The sequence below is a fragment of the Schistocerca gregaria genome, chromosome 4 (assembly GCF_023897955.1).
Source record: "Schistocerca gregaria isolate iqSchGreg1 chromosome 4, iqSchGreg1.2, whole genome shotgun sequence".
In the NCBI taxonomy this organism is placed as follows: Eukaryota; Metazoa; Arthropoda; class Insecta; order Orthoptera; family Acrididae; genus Schistocerca; species Schistocerca gregaria.
Window position 1 is genome coordinate 708,672,131 of NC_064923.1, and position 16,249 is coordinate 708,688,379.

The 16,249-nt window shown below is 38.2% G+C and overlaps 1 protein-coding gene across 1 annotated transcript in view; it reads right to left on the bottom strand.

Annotated features, from left to right (window-relative positions):
* The window catches only part of LOC126267877 (Down syndrome cell adhesion molecule-like protein Dscam2), a 1,296,028-nt gene that overhangs the window by 135,688 nt on the left and 1,144,091 nt on the right, over positions 1 to 16,249 (bottom strand). The window contains exon 18 of the mRNA XM_049973186.1: positions 10,773 to 10,951. Within this exon, the coding sequence (XP_049829143.1) occupies positions 10,773 to 10,951 (179 nt within the window). The remainder of the gene's footprint in view (positions 1 to 10,772; positions 10,952 to 16,249) is intronic.

Here is a 16,249-nt window from a genome sequence, read left to right on the forward strand (position 1 = left end):
TGAAATATTCGTTGAACTCTTCTCATACTAGTTGTGCGTCACTGGACGGTCTTTGAGGTATCCTTGCTAAACTGCATGAACCTGTACAATCACGGGTAATTAGTGTCCAGTCTCCAAGAACAACTGCACCATTATCTATGTCTTCAAAATTCAGTTTAGACAATACGTCTTGCTCGAGAAAGTTGGTAATTAAATTTTTTCTCCTGTGGATTTGCTAATTGCCCAGCATATAGCTTCATGATATTTTTGGTCACTGGACATGCATCATGTGCTACTGAAATGTATGGGCTCAGATTTTCTCTAATTGGAAGAGAATCTGGGGGAGAAATGTTTAATTTATTTTCTGTTAATGCTTTCAGAAAAGCAGTGTTCTTGAAAAGTCCTCCATCTGATATGTGGCCCTGACATCCAACACTATGCAGTGAAAACAGCAATTTGGTTCTACAACTGCCGTAAGCATAATGGTAAATTATTTTATTTTTAGTTTACATGTGTGTGTGTGTGTGTGTGTGTGTGTGTGTGTGTGTGTGTGTGTGTGTGTGTGTGTGTGTTTGTGTACATATGTTGCCTATATCCAATGAAGGCCTTGTTGACCAAAAGCTCACTTTCTGATAGTCTGTTTGTTGTATCTACCTGAGACTCAGTATCTCTGCTATATTGTGAGTAGCAACTGTCTTTTTCATAATATCGCAACATAATAAAATTGTGTGCTAGTATGGCACTCAAACCTGGACTCTTGCCACTTGTGAGCAGTGCCCTACCACCTACGCTGTGAAAGTATGCCTTAGAGTTTCAATCTGTCAGCTCTTCCCTCTTGTTTTTCCAACTATAGGTTCTTCTCCAGACTCTGCTAGACACGTTTGTTAAAAAAGTATACCACAGAGAAATGGTTTGGCTACATGTTAATTCTGTGGTGTTCAGAAATAAGGAGAAACATATTAGTAGACTGGAGAACTGAAGTAGATATGTATGTTTATCTGGATAACTACAAAATTCATGGGTCTGGGTTTTAATCATCCTCTAACACAAAGATTTAATTGACCAAGTAGTTTCATTACAGCAGATACTCCACTGCAGAGTGAAATATTTATTCTGGAAACAGTCTTTTTTTAGCCCACTGCTAAGCCATGTCTCTGTCAAATCTTTTCTCCTAGTGATATTAGTCCAGTAAGGCATGCAAAAGGAACTCTGTGCTGTTCAGAAAGCTGGAGAGAACAGTTGACAAAGAAAAATTGTGAAGTGTTGCACAAGACATGCTCTGTCAGTAATTGTGGCATTTTTATGTAAATATTTTTCTATGTTAGTAATGAAAAGGGATTAAAAAGTACTTTGCTTCTTTTCATCTTTTGTTATTCCTTAGTAGTAACCCTCAATGTTTGAAGAAAATTAGCTATTCCTTCATCAGCAGGACCATTGGACATTGGATAGGAGACACCAAAATATAACAGCTATGACTGCTACATTTTTTGTTGTGGCACACAAGTCTTTTGAATGCTATAAAAGCTGTCCACTCAGTAAGTGCCTTTCTCATTCAGCAACGGAAATAGCATAGAGATGTTACCTTAGCATTATGATTGGTGAGTTCACATCAAGCCTGAAGATTTTAGTTTCTTTAGCTAAAAAAACAAGCAGGCCAGTCTTACGTACAATGTCTACCAAGCTTCAAGGCATGAGTTAAGATTTGGTTGTAATCACTCACACGGAATCATCCTTATGATACGTCATTCCACACAGGATGCGACTGAATGGTGGATACCTGCTGAAGCACTCAGATCGGATGATCTCTCACCCAAAAACTTGCTCTTGATTTCTCAATCCACAGAAATGACAGAGATCCAAAAAATCATACCACAGTAGACATATATATCACATAACGAGTCAGTCAACTCTGAGAGGTGCCAGATCCTCATTCATATCCTTCTTGCTACCACGGTTTGCTTTTCTCTTCTAAAAGCTCTTAGCATCATAAACAAACACAAGCCCCTATCACACAGGTTTTTATACTGATTATGGCTGCACTGGATACATAGAATCTCTTTGTCACAGTAGCAGCAAGAACGTCACACAAGCCTTGTTGCAGATCCAAGTGAAGTGCACATGGCAGGCATACTGAGATACCTGAGTGTGTCCACTTTGGACAATAGGACAACAGTTACCAACACGACCAGAGTGGCCATTACACCAGCAATCTGTAACTTGCTAACTTAATTCCTTTGGTCACAATGGAGGCATAGAGCATCTAGCAGAACTTGGCAACCATCTCTGTCCCCGACATTTCCTCATTTCTGCCCTGGTCTTTCCAGTTCTCTTTACTTCCCCTTCCCACCCTCTTTCATGCATATGATGTTATGAAGGCAGCATTTGCCTTTTTTATGTGGTTCTTTATATCTTCTCCAGCTCCACCATCTTCTGTCAGCAACTACCCGGCTATAAGAATGAGTTGATAGTTTCCACCTGCTGCTCCCCGGTAAACAGAGGCACTTCCCATATTCTCAGAATTTACTCTTATTTCCTATGTTTTATCTATATTTATCTTGAGGCCAGCAATCTCAGCTTGTTTTACAGAGTTTACTTTAACTTTCATATCTGCTAGCATTTGAGCTAATAAGACTGTCGTCTGCGAAATTCATATCCTCCAGAAATTCATGGATCCCCATCAGATTTCTCTTCTTCTGCCTGCCGTGACTCTTCTCATAACTGAGTCAAGGGCAAATAGAAAAAGTATTGGTGACAAAAGACATCCCTTCTGGACTCTTGTTCTTACTCCACTGGCCCTGTGAGATTTCCTTCCAGGAGCACACTACATTTGTAGCCATCAAAAAGGTCTTTGGTGTTGTTTAGAATCTTCTGTGGCATAACACACTTGTGCAACACCTGCCACAGCACTTAATGTTTCACAGAAATGAAGGCCTTTTCAAAATCAATGATTGCCAGGAACATGGTAGCCTGGAATTCTTTACCTTGCTTCAGATGCAGAATTTTGTAACTGTCTAAAGCTGCTGCTGATTATGGGTTTAAAGAGAATAAACATCAAAGGTCATCAGTCTCAATTCACTCCCTGGAAATGATTCAGTGTACCCCCATCTCTGTGTAGAGAGTAAAGTCCATGTGCAAGTGAGAGATAGTTTTCTAAATAGTTGTGTAGTGTGTATCTGAGGTAGAATGTGGGTACCAGACTGGTATTCTCCAACGGGGATGTGGGAAACCACCTAAACTCCATACCCAAGATGGTTGGCACCCCAGGCATTGTTGTTAATCTGTGGGGCACATTTGAACCACGGATAGCATAGCTCCCCATTCGGAAGCAGACACTTCAATGAACTTGGCTATCTGGGCAGGTAAATGTCTCAAGAGAGGGAAGAATTGCCAAACTATGCATGCAGAGTTATAGTGGCAACTTTGAAGGAAATTAGAAGCTAAATCATCTTGTGCAATACCTTTCTTGTCTAACCTCAGGCAGGATATTTTTTTCAACTTGCCTTACACTTTTAACTTTCATACACTTGAGCATGCAATGATATAATCAACACAAGATTGGCAGAACACATGATATACAAGCTATCACTTTTGTGGTTTTTGTAGAAAAGTATGGCAGCAGCCATCACAGGGAAAATACTCAGTGAGCATGTGGACTGTATGCTTACTGGAAGTGTTTTGCAAACATTAAAATGTCTTACATGGAATTTTGTTGAGGTAAGCAAGGGAAAGTATCTGTCAAAGAGATGATTCTAACATGTCATTCATACATCACAAATAAATGATATCTCCCCAGAAGGAAACTGCAAAACCATCAAGATCTCCCAGCAAATAACACCACACTGATCTTTCCACTGTTTATTGGTGTATAAGCTTTCATCGGTATACTGGCAGTAAATGCTCATGCAACTAGCATGATGCTTAAAAGTGCAACTTTGCTCTATTAAATTAAATTGTATTCCCAGTAGTGATAACTAATTTTAACATATTGATCACCTACTATTTTAAAAGGACAAGTCAAGACCTCGCAGGAAGAAATTTTCTGAGTGGTACATGATATGAAAGGTCAGTTTTTACTTTATTTTATAGAGGCTTACAACGGCATTCAAACACAAATTCTGGCTATTATAACAATTCATTTCCATTTATAACATCAATGTACAGCCTGACTTTGCTTCTACATATACAATTATACTCTGAAAAGCACTGTGAAGTGCATGGCATACAGTACTTCCAGCTTTACTATGTATTAGGTTTCCTTTTCAGTCCATTCACATATTGAGTGTGGGAAGAATAATCATATAAATGCATCTGTGTACACTGTAATTAACTTAATCTTGTTTCTGCAATCCATATGGGAGCAAGATGTAGGAGTACGTAGCATATTTCTCGATTCTTCACTTAATCAGATGGCAGCTTCCATTGGTGAAGCGCCAAGAGACTAGTGAGTCACATATTTAGCTTTTGTTTCTGTTTTCATAACTTAATTCTCAAGTTACTAGGAGGAGGATGCAGTGTGTGCTGCATGCAATTGCAGGAGGAGCTGGCTGCAGTTCATGAACAGCCACTGTCAGCTATCTGGAGGCTGCTGCCTTGGGATGTGAAGGCAGTGGAGAAACAGGTATATTGCACGGGACACTCCGGGCACTGCTTGTTTCGCCAGTGGGCTATGCTGTTGAGGCAACTTATAGTGTACCCAACATGGGAGATTCATGCTTATGCAGGGTGAGTGGTGGCTTGTTATGCGGGTTTGTCACTTGAGGCAGAGAGTCAGTGTGGAGGCTGGCAGTCTGACCTCGCCCATTCACTTTGTGAGTGGACAGGTGGCCACTTCTTCAGCAGGATCTGATTAGGCACATGGGGAAAAGGGTTTACTAGTTATTGGAAGCTCTAAATTGAGCATGCTATGGAGCCATTTAGGGAAATTATGCCCAAAGATGGAAAGAATTTCAATGTGCATTCAGTGTGTCTGCCTGCTTGTTTCATCCAAGATGTGGAGGAGGCTCTGCCTTTGGCTAACGAGGGTGCAGGATGTAGTAGTCTGCAAGTTGGCACCAATGACACCTGTCGCTTGGGTTCCGATGACATCCTCAGTTCCTACGTGTTGTTGGCGGAAGTGGTGAAGACTGCTGGCCTCATTTACAGAATGCAAGCAGAGTTAACAATTTGCAGCATTTTACCTAGTGTCAGTCAAGGTTCTTTGGTTTGCAGCAGTGTGGAAGGCCTCAACCAGATGCACTGGCAATTCTCTGATCGTCACGGCAGCACATTTCTGGACCTGCGTCATAGTGTGCAGAGTTGTAGGATTTCTCTTGACAGGACAGGATGCATTACACAAAGGAAGCAGCTACTGAAGTAATGGAATATATGTGGAAACCACATGGGTGATTTTTAAGGTAGGCAGTAGTTTCAGTTTTGTATTCAACAAGGTTGCAAGCAGCGGCTGTGGACTGCAATCATAAGAGGAGCCACCTGCCACCTCCAAGATATGCACATCATGTGGCTCCAACCAGTAGTGTCTGCTGTAGAGCCAGTAGCACAGGCTTATGGTGCTGCTGTGCCCTGTAGCTGTTCATATTGCACCATTGCAAACCCAAAGTGACTCAGTTTGTTTTCCAATCTTGAGTGGTTACTGATTTGGAACTTTTGTATTTCTTCGCTGACTCCACTATATCCTGGACTTCTTAGTGCTTCATTCACTTCGTGAACTCATTCTGTTGTGACCTTAATAGGAACATGTGTGTTTCCCTGTGGTTTTGTGTACCCACCAGAGCACACACAGGGTAGAAAATTGATGTTCTCTGATGAGCATATGCAGACAGCTGAATCAGAGCACATAGAAAGTAGAGACACTTGAACTGTCAAAATTTTAACAGTAAATTGTTGAAATATTCATAACAGAGTTCCTGAATACTGCCTTCCAGGAAATTTCTTGTGCTTCAATTATTCTTTAGACCGAGAGCTGGCTGAAATCCAAAGTAGAAAGCTCTGAATATTAAGCAATTAATGGAATATGTATTGGAAAGACAAATTAAAGGGGAAGAGTGACTGCAGTTGACAAAAATGTTCTCTCTTTTGTCGTCGTATTTGAGTGTGTCAGTGAGGTTATATGATGCTTGTAACAGCTCTAGGAAATATGAAGTTATCTTGTTAACAGGTCTAGGTAATATGAAATTAATTGCTGATGTTTTTACTGGCCACCTGCCAGCCGCAGAAACACTCAGATTGTGCAATATTAGTTGGAAGCAGTGGCAGATACAGAAAAACATCAAGGAGGGGGCGCTAAAGATATCTTGCGCTACCTTTACTTTTACCACAATAAAAAATAATCAAGTCACATGCAAAGTTTCTGAAAGTTTTATTTAAAATGATTATATGCATATGCAAGACAATGCCATCTTATGATATAAAAAAGTTAGAATTGTGGTTATCTTTCTTAAATGATGAATTCTATGCACCTATTCCTCCTGGCAAATTGATTAATTACATCATCCATAGGACAATCACTGTCAAGGTGATTTTTCAACACAGCGAAGCCATTAAGTCAATCCTCCTCCATTGTTGACCTCAGCCATGTCTTTATATGCCACAATGTTGAAAAACTTCTTTCTACTGTAGCAGTAGATGCAGGTAGACAAGCAAATATTTTATACAGTGTGTGCAAAGTAGGATAGTCGGATCTAGGACAAACAGACAATGCTTGCATAACATAATCACAATCATTAAGGGCATTTATGCTCATTTGCTTGTATCTAAGAATCTCTCCAATTAGTCTCTTGTTAATCACAAAGAGTTATTCTTCTTCAAAGAATGTGTGGCAATGCGCACGCCTCCCATAATTATCTGCCACTGGTTGGAATTGACTTTAACCACCTGAGAATACATGGAAAATATATGGATTCACTGCAGGCGGTATGGACAGACTGTCTTGTAAAGTACTTCTGAAAACGTTTTCCAAAAACTGTCTTGAACAACTAGTTAGACAATCCACATGCAATGGAAATATTTTAGACCTTGTTGCTACAAACAGGGTTGATCTAATCGGCAGTGTCAATACAGAAACAGGGACTGTAGTGATCATGTCATCATCATAGCGATGAAAACCATCAAGAATGCTAGAAGATTATTTACGCTAGAAAAAGCAGATAAGCAGTTGCTATCATTCCACTTAGACAATGAAAGGACTTCAATTAGCTCTAGTATGACGGATGTAGAGGGATTATGGCCAAATCATGCTCTAGAAATGTATGTGACAAGGAAGTGAATTAAAGATGAAAAGGAACCTCTGTAGGTTAGTAAACAAATTTGGAAAATGTTGAGGAAAAAGATATTGTTGCACTCTAGGTTCAAAAAAGAATGCACAAATGTTGACAGACAAAAGATAGTAGAAAGTTGTGCGTCCATAAGAAGAGCAATGTGTGAAGCATACAACTACTTCCACTGTCATATCTTAGCAAAAGAACTTGCCAAGAACCTGAGAAAATGCTGGTCATGCACAAGACCACTGAGCACGTCAAAGGCTTCCACCCTGTCACTCATCGACCAAACTGGTGTGCCAGTAGAAGACGACAAAAGGAAAGCTGAAATTTTAAATTTCACATTTAAGAAATCATTCAAGCAAGAGGATTGTATGAACATACTGTCATTTGACTGCCAAAAGACTCCCACATGGAGGACATAGAAACTGGCATCCATGGCATAGGGAGCAGCTGAAAGAGTTGAAAACAAATAAGTCATCAGGTCCAGATGGAACCCTGGTTTGATTTCATAGAAAGTACTCTCTTAGCCTGTGTTTATCATGTATCTCTCACTCACCAAAATGTCCCAAGCAACTGGAAAAAAGCATAGGTGACTCCTGTACATAAGACAGGTAGAAGAACTGAGCCATATAATTACAGACCAATGTCCTTACCATCAGTTTGCTGCAGAATTCTTGAACAAATTCTGAGTTCTAATATAATAAATTTCCTTCTGTCCACAAATCAGCATGGATTTAAAAAGCATTGCTCATGTGAAATTCAGTTTGTCATTCTCTCACATGATATCTAAAGAGTGATGGATGAAGGGACATAGGCAGATTCCATGTTCCTGCATTTCCAGAAAGTATTTGACATGATGCTCCACTGCAGATTGCTGATGGATGTCTGAGCATATGGATTAGGTTCCTAGATACCTGAGATGCATGGAGATTTTTTTAAGTAATAAAACCCAGTATGCGGTTCTCAACATCAAGTGTTCATCAATGACACGATGAACATGGTGAGCAGCAATTTATTGCTGTTTGCTGATGACAATGTGGTGAACAGGAAGAAGCCATTGTTGAGGGACCGTAGGAATATACAAGAAGACTTAGGCAAAATATTTGTTGGTGTGATGAATGACAGCTTGCTCTAAATGTACAAAATGTAAGTTAATGCAAATGCATAGGAAAAACAGTATTGTCAAATTGGAATACAGCACTGGTGGGATGCAGCTTAACACAGTCACTTCAATTAAATATCTAAGCATACCATTTCAAAGTAATGCAAAATGGAATGAGCACATCAGGTTGGTAGTAGGGAAGGTGAATGCTCAACTTCATTTTATTGGGAGAATGTTGGGAAAGTGTAACTAATCCATAAAGGAAATGGCATATAGAATGCCAGTGTACCCACTTTTGTGTACTGTCCAAGTGTTCAGGATCCTAACCAGGTCAAATTAAAGGAAGACAGAGGTAGGCTGCTAGATTTGTTATGGTAGGTTCAGTCAGCACATAGGTTTTATGGAGATGATTTGTGAACTCATGAGACTCCCTGGAGGAAAATGATGCTCCTTCCAACATAGTTAGTATATTTTCATGGAAAAATTGGTGTAGATCTTTCAGTGTCTGCCATTTCAGGTTTTTCAGTCTTTCCTTGACACTCTTAAATGAATCAACCAACCTGTTATCTCTGTATTACTATTATGTGTATATGTTCGATACGCACTGTCAGGCTCCCACACACTTGAGCAAGATCTGAGTGCTCTGTAAGCAATCCCCCTTTATAGACTGATTGCATTTTCCCAGTATCCTACCAATGAATCAAATTTATACCACCTGTTTTACCTACAACTGAGAATATATGAGTCTTCCATGTCACATCTCCACAAATGGTTACAACCTGATATCTGAAAGAGTTGACTGATACCCACTGTGACTCACTGACCTAACGGTCATAAAATTTTACTGCATATTTTCTGTATTTTGTGAAGTTCATAATTTTACATTTATGAACGTTTAAAGATAGCTTGGACAACTCTGAAGCCTTATCAAGATCTGCCTGGATATCTGTGCAGCCTTTTCTTGAGACAGAACTTCATTATCTATAACTGCATTATCTGCAAAAAGTCTGAGGTTACTATTAATAGCGCCTGTCAAGTAAAACATGACAGCAAGGATCCTGACCTTACTTTCACATCTATCAGTGAGTTTCAATTCAAGATAATTTGCTGTGTCCTCCCTATGAAGAAATCCCCAATGCAGACACAAGTTCTGTTAATAATCTGGAGTATTATTAATTCAAATGCTTTTCGGAACTCACGAAACACTGCAGTTTTCTGAGTGAGTTAACTCATCGCTTTCTGGGTGCCATGTGAAAAAAACCTCTTAATTGGATTTTGTGTGAATAATCTTCCCTAAATCTATGCTGGCTATCGTGGAGGAAGGCTTTCTGTTTGAGAAACATCTTCAGTTTAACACTGCCTCCTTCTTCTATTGCAAATTCCACAGATGATTTCCTGGCAGTGTTGTGTGCCTGAAAAGATAATCCACTTTCAAGAGAAAGTCTTCATTAAGGAACCAACTTAGGCCCTATCTGTATTATCAGTTGATACAACCTTCATGCTAGTAGTGTTAGCCTGGCTATTTTTGCAGGATAGCCTCTACAGAGCTCAAAATACGATGATAAAATGTGATTTTTCTCTCAGTGAATGAATACCACAACTGTAACAAACATTAATGATGAAGGATTTGCAGGATCCAGACACTACTTAGGTTTTCAACTTTATTTTAGTAACCTAATAAAACTAGTATCTACACACAGCTAGTAACAGGTTGTTGTAAATTCTTCCTCAGTGGTATAGGAAAATCATAACAGCAGTAAGATGCTGTTGGAAAGACAGCAAAGATTACTCAAGTACTCAAGGACAGAACACTGTGGGAGAAAGAGAGCAACTTGAAGTTCCTGCCTGTCATGAAATTATTTGGTAGTGTGAAAAATGTGCTTCTGTTATCATTTGAAACAGAATGAGCAGCAATCATGAATGCTTACTGGCCAGGCCACTAGAATCAAATGGAAACGAAGTTACAGTAAGGAAAATATTTCCATCGTTCCAACAGAAGTTATAATTCCCTGTGCCACAGATACAAGAAGAAAATAAATACTGTTATTTCATGTTGCATATAGAAGAGTTAGAATAAGAAAGACATAATGTTAATCACCTATATAAAAGAACAGTAAAAGGACATTAGAAAGATATTTCGATGTAATTTGGCTGTTCAGCAAACAGTATGTCGCCAGAAGCAGCAAATCAAACTCCTTTTTTACGGCTTAAATTGCAAACTAAAACTAGTTTACATGAGATGGTGTATGCTGATATGAACACATTCAAACTACTCTCTTAGTATCTACTTCAAGTTGTGAAGGTATTTTGATCATGCAGTACATCTAAACTAATTACTGAATAAAAACATCATGCATTTGATACAATGTAGCAAATTCAGCTCCAAGAACTATGTCAAGAATCTGCAAAATTAATTACAAAAGAGCCAATGTTACCATCCTCCATAGTCTGTGCTGTGACAGGCTCAGAAAGGGGTCCTGAACCAACTTGGTTGAAAGCTTGAACAACTACAGAGTAGCGAGTGAATTTGCTAAGGCCCCCTAGCAGCAGTTCACCACCTCCTTCCTCTCCATCACCAACCACAGAACTGAAGTTATAATTCCCTGTGCCCGAGCTACAAGAACAGAATGAGTATTGTTAGTTCATGCTGCATACTACAGAGTTATAACAATGAAAACAATTAATTATTGACAAAATAATTTAATTGGATAGATAAAAAAATCTACTTAACAAGTGGTGGCAGAACACTTACATAAAAAACAGTTATAATGGTCAAGTTTTCGAGGCGAGTGGCTCCCTCCTCAGGTAGAAATCTTGAAGGGAACAGAGGAGGGGTGAAGGAAAAGGACTGGAGAGGTCTTGAAAAAGGGGTAGATTTCGGGAAAGTCACTCAGAAATGTGGGTCAGGGGAGGCTTACCACATGGAATGAGAAGGAAAGACTTCTCATCCCATGTGGTAAGTCTCCCCTGACCCACACTTCTGGGTGACTTTCCCAAAATCTACCCTTTTTCCCAGACCTCTCCAGTCTTTGTCCTTCACCCCTCTTCCTTCCCCTTCAACCCTTCTGCCTGAAGAAGGAGCCACTGGCCCCAAAAGCTTGCCAATTACAACCATCTTTTATGTGTGTGCTCTGCCATTGCTTGGTGAGTAGATTTTTTATCTATCCAGTTAAATTATACTGCAGAGTTAGTACAAGAAAGGCACAATGTTAATCAGGATCCCTGACAATGCCAATTCAATAACATCATTAATTTTAAATTCAGGTAACCTGTCCATTTCTGAAATAGCATATGTTTAAACAATGATTCATACAGCAGTGTATGAAAAAAGTATCCTCTTTTTGAAGCAAACATTTTCTTGTGATACTTGGACACTTACAGAACACCAAAGAGGTGATAATCTCTCTGAAGCACCTCACCAAAATTCAGGATATTCCACACAATAAATAACTGAAGTATTACTTATAAGTAAATGAAAGTTACTGTATCTAAGAGCACAGTGCACATTTTTTGGTTTAATATAAAACTAACCATCATAAATCTATAAAGTCACTTTTTAAAAATATTTGAACATTAATAAAAACTGTTGTTCATTTATACTAATAAATGTTTGCACCAGTAGTAAAAAATGTATACAAACTGATATTCCTTTCCAGATAACCCATCACTAGAAATTTATAAAAAAAAAAAAAAAAATGTTTGCGAAATAATATGCATAAAGCAAAAAGTAGTAGAACATCTATGTCTATGAAACAATCAAATTATAAAAATTAACTTTCTGGAAAATTCTTCCTGAGCTTTGCCAAATGGCTCTGAGCACTATGGTACTTAACATCTTAGGTCTTCAGTCCCCTAGAACTTAGAACTACTTAAACCTAACTAACCTAAGCACATCACACACATCCATGCCCGAGGCAGGATTTGAACCTGTGACAGTAGCAGTCATGCGGTTCCGGACTGAAGTGCCTAGAACCGCACGGCCACTGCAGCCGGCCATGAGCTTTGCAAATTCCCATACACATTAAAAATCGTACATCATAAAATAGTATTCAATAATTGTACAGCTCATAGTTAATCAAGGTAACTTAACTCTGTACTTTTTTATCTTTACTGTGTCTTATGTTAACATCTAAAATATGTTAGCTTAGTACTTTGAACAGTTTACAACTTCTGTACTCTGCGTGTCTTTCTAGAGAGTGCTTCAGAATTTCTATCAAACGATTTTAGCTGCTGTAGAGGGGACTTAGTAGACAAAGTTTTGATAAGAAACCCATATCCAGAAATCTAACATTTGCATATAAAATAAGTCTGAAGACTGCATAACTTCCAAATCTTTTGATTCACAGTACGCACACAAATTGAGAAAAGCACAATGACATCAGTTTCTGTTGTAATTATGACACCACCAGAGATCTGCAAAATAGTTTGTTAATAGTATTTAAATTCAAAATACAAATATTTGCTTATTTTTTTCTATTGCAAATGTAAATACAAAATGTTTTCAAATAAATGTATTTAAATACAAAATGTAAACTACATATTTTCAAAACACTTTTATTCAAATAAAATATCTCTAGTTAGTGAATTTATGTTACATGCCATTTATCTTATTGATTAAACACCAATAATTGTTCAAATATTTGTAAATGATGTTTCTCAGAAAATCATTAAGTGGTTCTCTGCAAATGGGCTCTCATTAAACTTTGACAAAACACAGTATATACAGTTCCACACAGTAAATGGATGACACCATTAACAAATATAGACTTCGATCAGAAATCAGTAGCTAAGGTAGAATATTCAAAATTTCTAGGTGTGTGCATTGATGAGGGGGTGAATTGGAAAAAACACATTGAAGATCTGCTGAAACGTTTGAGTTCAGCTACTTATGCTGTTAGGGTCACTGCAAATTTTGGCGATATACATCTCAGCAAATTAGCTTACCACGCCTATTTTCATTCTCTGCTTTCTTAAGGCATCATATTCTGGGGTAACTCATCATTGAGTAAAAGAGTGCTCATTGCACAAAAGTGTGTAATCAGAATAATTGCTGGAGCTCATCCAAGATCATTACAGTTATTTAAAGAGCTAGGGATCTTCACTGTAGCCTCGCAATATGTATATTCACTTATGAAATTTGTTATTAACAATCCGAAAGAATTCAAAAGTAATAGCAGAGTACATGGCTACAGCAATAGGAGGAAGGATGATCTTCACTACTCAAGGTTAAATCTAACTTTGGCTCAGAAGGGGGTAAATTATGCTACCCCAAAAGTCTTTGATCACTTACCTAATAGCATCAAAAGTCTGACAGATAGTCATATAGCATTGAAAAGGAAATTAAAAGAATTTCTGAATAGCAACTCCTTCTACTCATTAGATGAATTTTTGGATATAGTAAGTGGGTAATATCCCCACCACAGCGAGTATTGCTTGCATGTGGCAGTTTACATCCTTTCTCAGTTAGCAATACAGTTCATTTTGATGATTTGCTGAGAAACAAATGGAATGCAGTATGATCACTTACAAATGTGTACTTGTTGTATGATTTTGGAGGCATGTAACAGTACGAAATTCTGTTGGCGTGCATGACAATGAATAAAGAGCGCATACGGACAGAACTGCTTCACCTATTTTTGTAGTCCTCTTTCTCTGCCCGCCATTACTGAAGCACCATCATATGATTGTCTGCAATACAGTATCTGAATATTATACTCATTTCACTCTTGCATGACACGTATAATGTTTCATCAGCTTGAATCGAAATGAAATTGCAGTTCTGAATTCCAGATTTTATTTTCTCATTAACTTCCAGAGTTATCATTTCTATTACATCATTCTGTATACCTGGAGAAGTTCCTTTAAAGGTTGAAGATGACAGATAGTCTCAGATTAACTGCTCTCTTTGAGCTAGTAAATCCAACTATTCCATATTGTTGCTGGAGGATTCATCATCTTGACAGCCACGAAAGGCTAGTTCTTGTTTACAAAGAAATACAATTGCATGAATAAGACGAGCCAATACTATCCCATTGGATGCAGCTTGTTCATTGTATTTTATTGCTATCAGACAAGTGGCTCCAGAAACGGCATGCTCAATTCTACTTTTGCCCAATAACTGAAATTATTCTTTGTTCTGCAGGTGACGAATCAATATCTGATGCTTTTGTGCTTTGCTGTCAAGGTTCTTTATTGTACAAATCCCCTCATTGCACCATTCCTTTTCACCACAAGACGGAAGACATATATAACAATATAATCTGTTGTTGACTGCATTCGCAGTCAGCCAAATATACTTTTCATACCAGGCTGTCTGAAAAGTGTGTTTTTGTTTTCACTTAAACTACACTTGAGTATAGGAGTAGGTCGTTTGTCCTTCAATTCACACTTTTTTTACGTTAATGTAGAAAAAAGCATTTTTAATAAAATTCTATAAGGTGTTTAGTTGCTGGCTCACTCATGTTGGCAACACAACAATAATATGCACTATAATCACACAAAGAATGACTATGAACACAAACTGTGTGACTGTTCTCTTCCATGTTACAAGCCAGCATAGAAGCAGCAGAGACTATTCTCGATACCTGCTAGCAAATGCAGTGCACCAGCCTTCATAGAAAAGGAGAAGAGGAGGGGAGCCAAGAATGCCACTAAAGTGCAGGCGCACACAGGGAAGGGAGGCACAGACTGAGAGCAGTCAAGTCTCAAGCAGGCAAATACACCAATACTCAGGGTGTGGGACGGCTACAAAACTGATATCTTTGCACATTTAGAGCTCTTATTAGAAAGTTGTTTATATTTTTGTTATGAATTAATATTACGTCTTTTTTAAGACAGATACAGGGGAGATTAAGTCTCAAAGTCTCCCCTCACACTACACCACTGTTAAACATACGATAATTGTAAACGTATAAAGTGTACTCCAGTCTTACTGCCTTTTCTAATAAGTAGGGTCTTGGTAATAATCACTTGACAGGTATACCTTTTGCACTTCTTGCGATATCTGTACCAGTTGTGGAATTAATTATGTTTAAAGAAATGGCTCATTAAATGAAGGGAAAATACAAAGCATGAAATAAAAAAATTGAAGACATGTATTTTTGCATTTTACAAGGGCAAAGTATCTGTATTTGAAGCATTTCAAATGAAACAAAAAAATGTGCTTTGAAAAAAGTATTTCAAATGCAAAATAAAAACTACAACAATGGTTGTGAGGAACTGGTATGACATCAATTAGAAGGATTACCTGTAGTGTTCCACCTTTGCACCATACTCTTGGCTTTGAATGATGCCCTTCGTGACACAGAAGAGAACCTGATAACAAGTGCTTGAAACATTGACTATGCCATGGACTCATGTAGAGCACATGGGTCAGAGTTAATTGTGCATACAATGAAGTGGAACATTTTAAAATGACCTTAACATCAAACTTATTTTATATCCAAATGGTACATTTCCAGATACGGGTTCCTTATCAAGACTTTATCTACCAAGTCTTCTCCACAATCCCAGAAGCTTGTAACAGGAATTTTGAACACATCCTGTATAGATGTCATGCACAAAGCCATAGGCTACCTGCATTCAGCAATCATTATTTAATTTTCCTTGTCAGTCAGTCCTCGTTTGACACTCATTATGCAAACATCTATATTATGAAACTGACAAAATACAAGCAAGCTGATCGTTGTGAGTGAGTTTAATATCACTAAATTTTAAGTGAATCTAAATTTTAAGAGAATGAAAAAGTACATTCGATAGTGTTGTGTACTTTTATTTAATAACTGCCTATGACACAGGCATCTATACAGGGGCGATGTACTTGAGGACAATATTATGGAAATGGAAGAGGATGTAGATGAAGACGAAATGGGAGATATGATACTGTGTGAAGAGTTTGACATAGCAGTGAAAG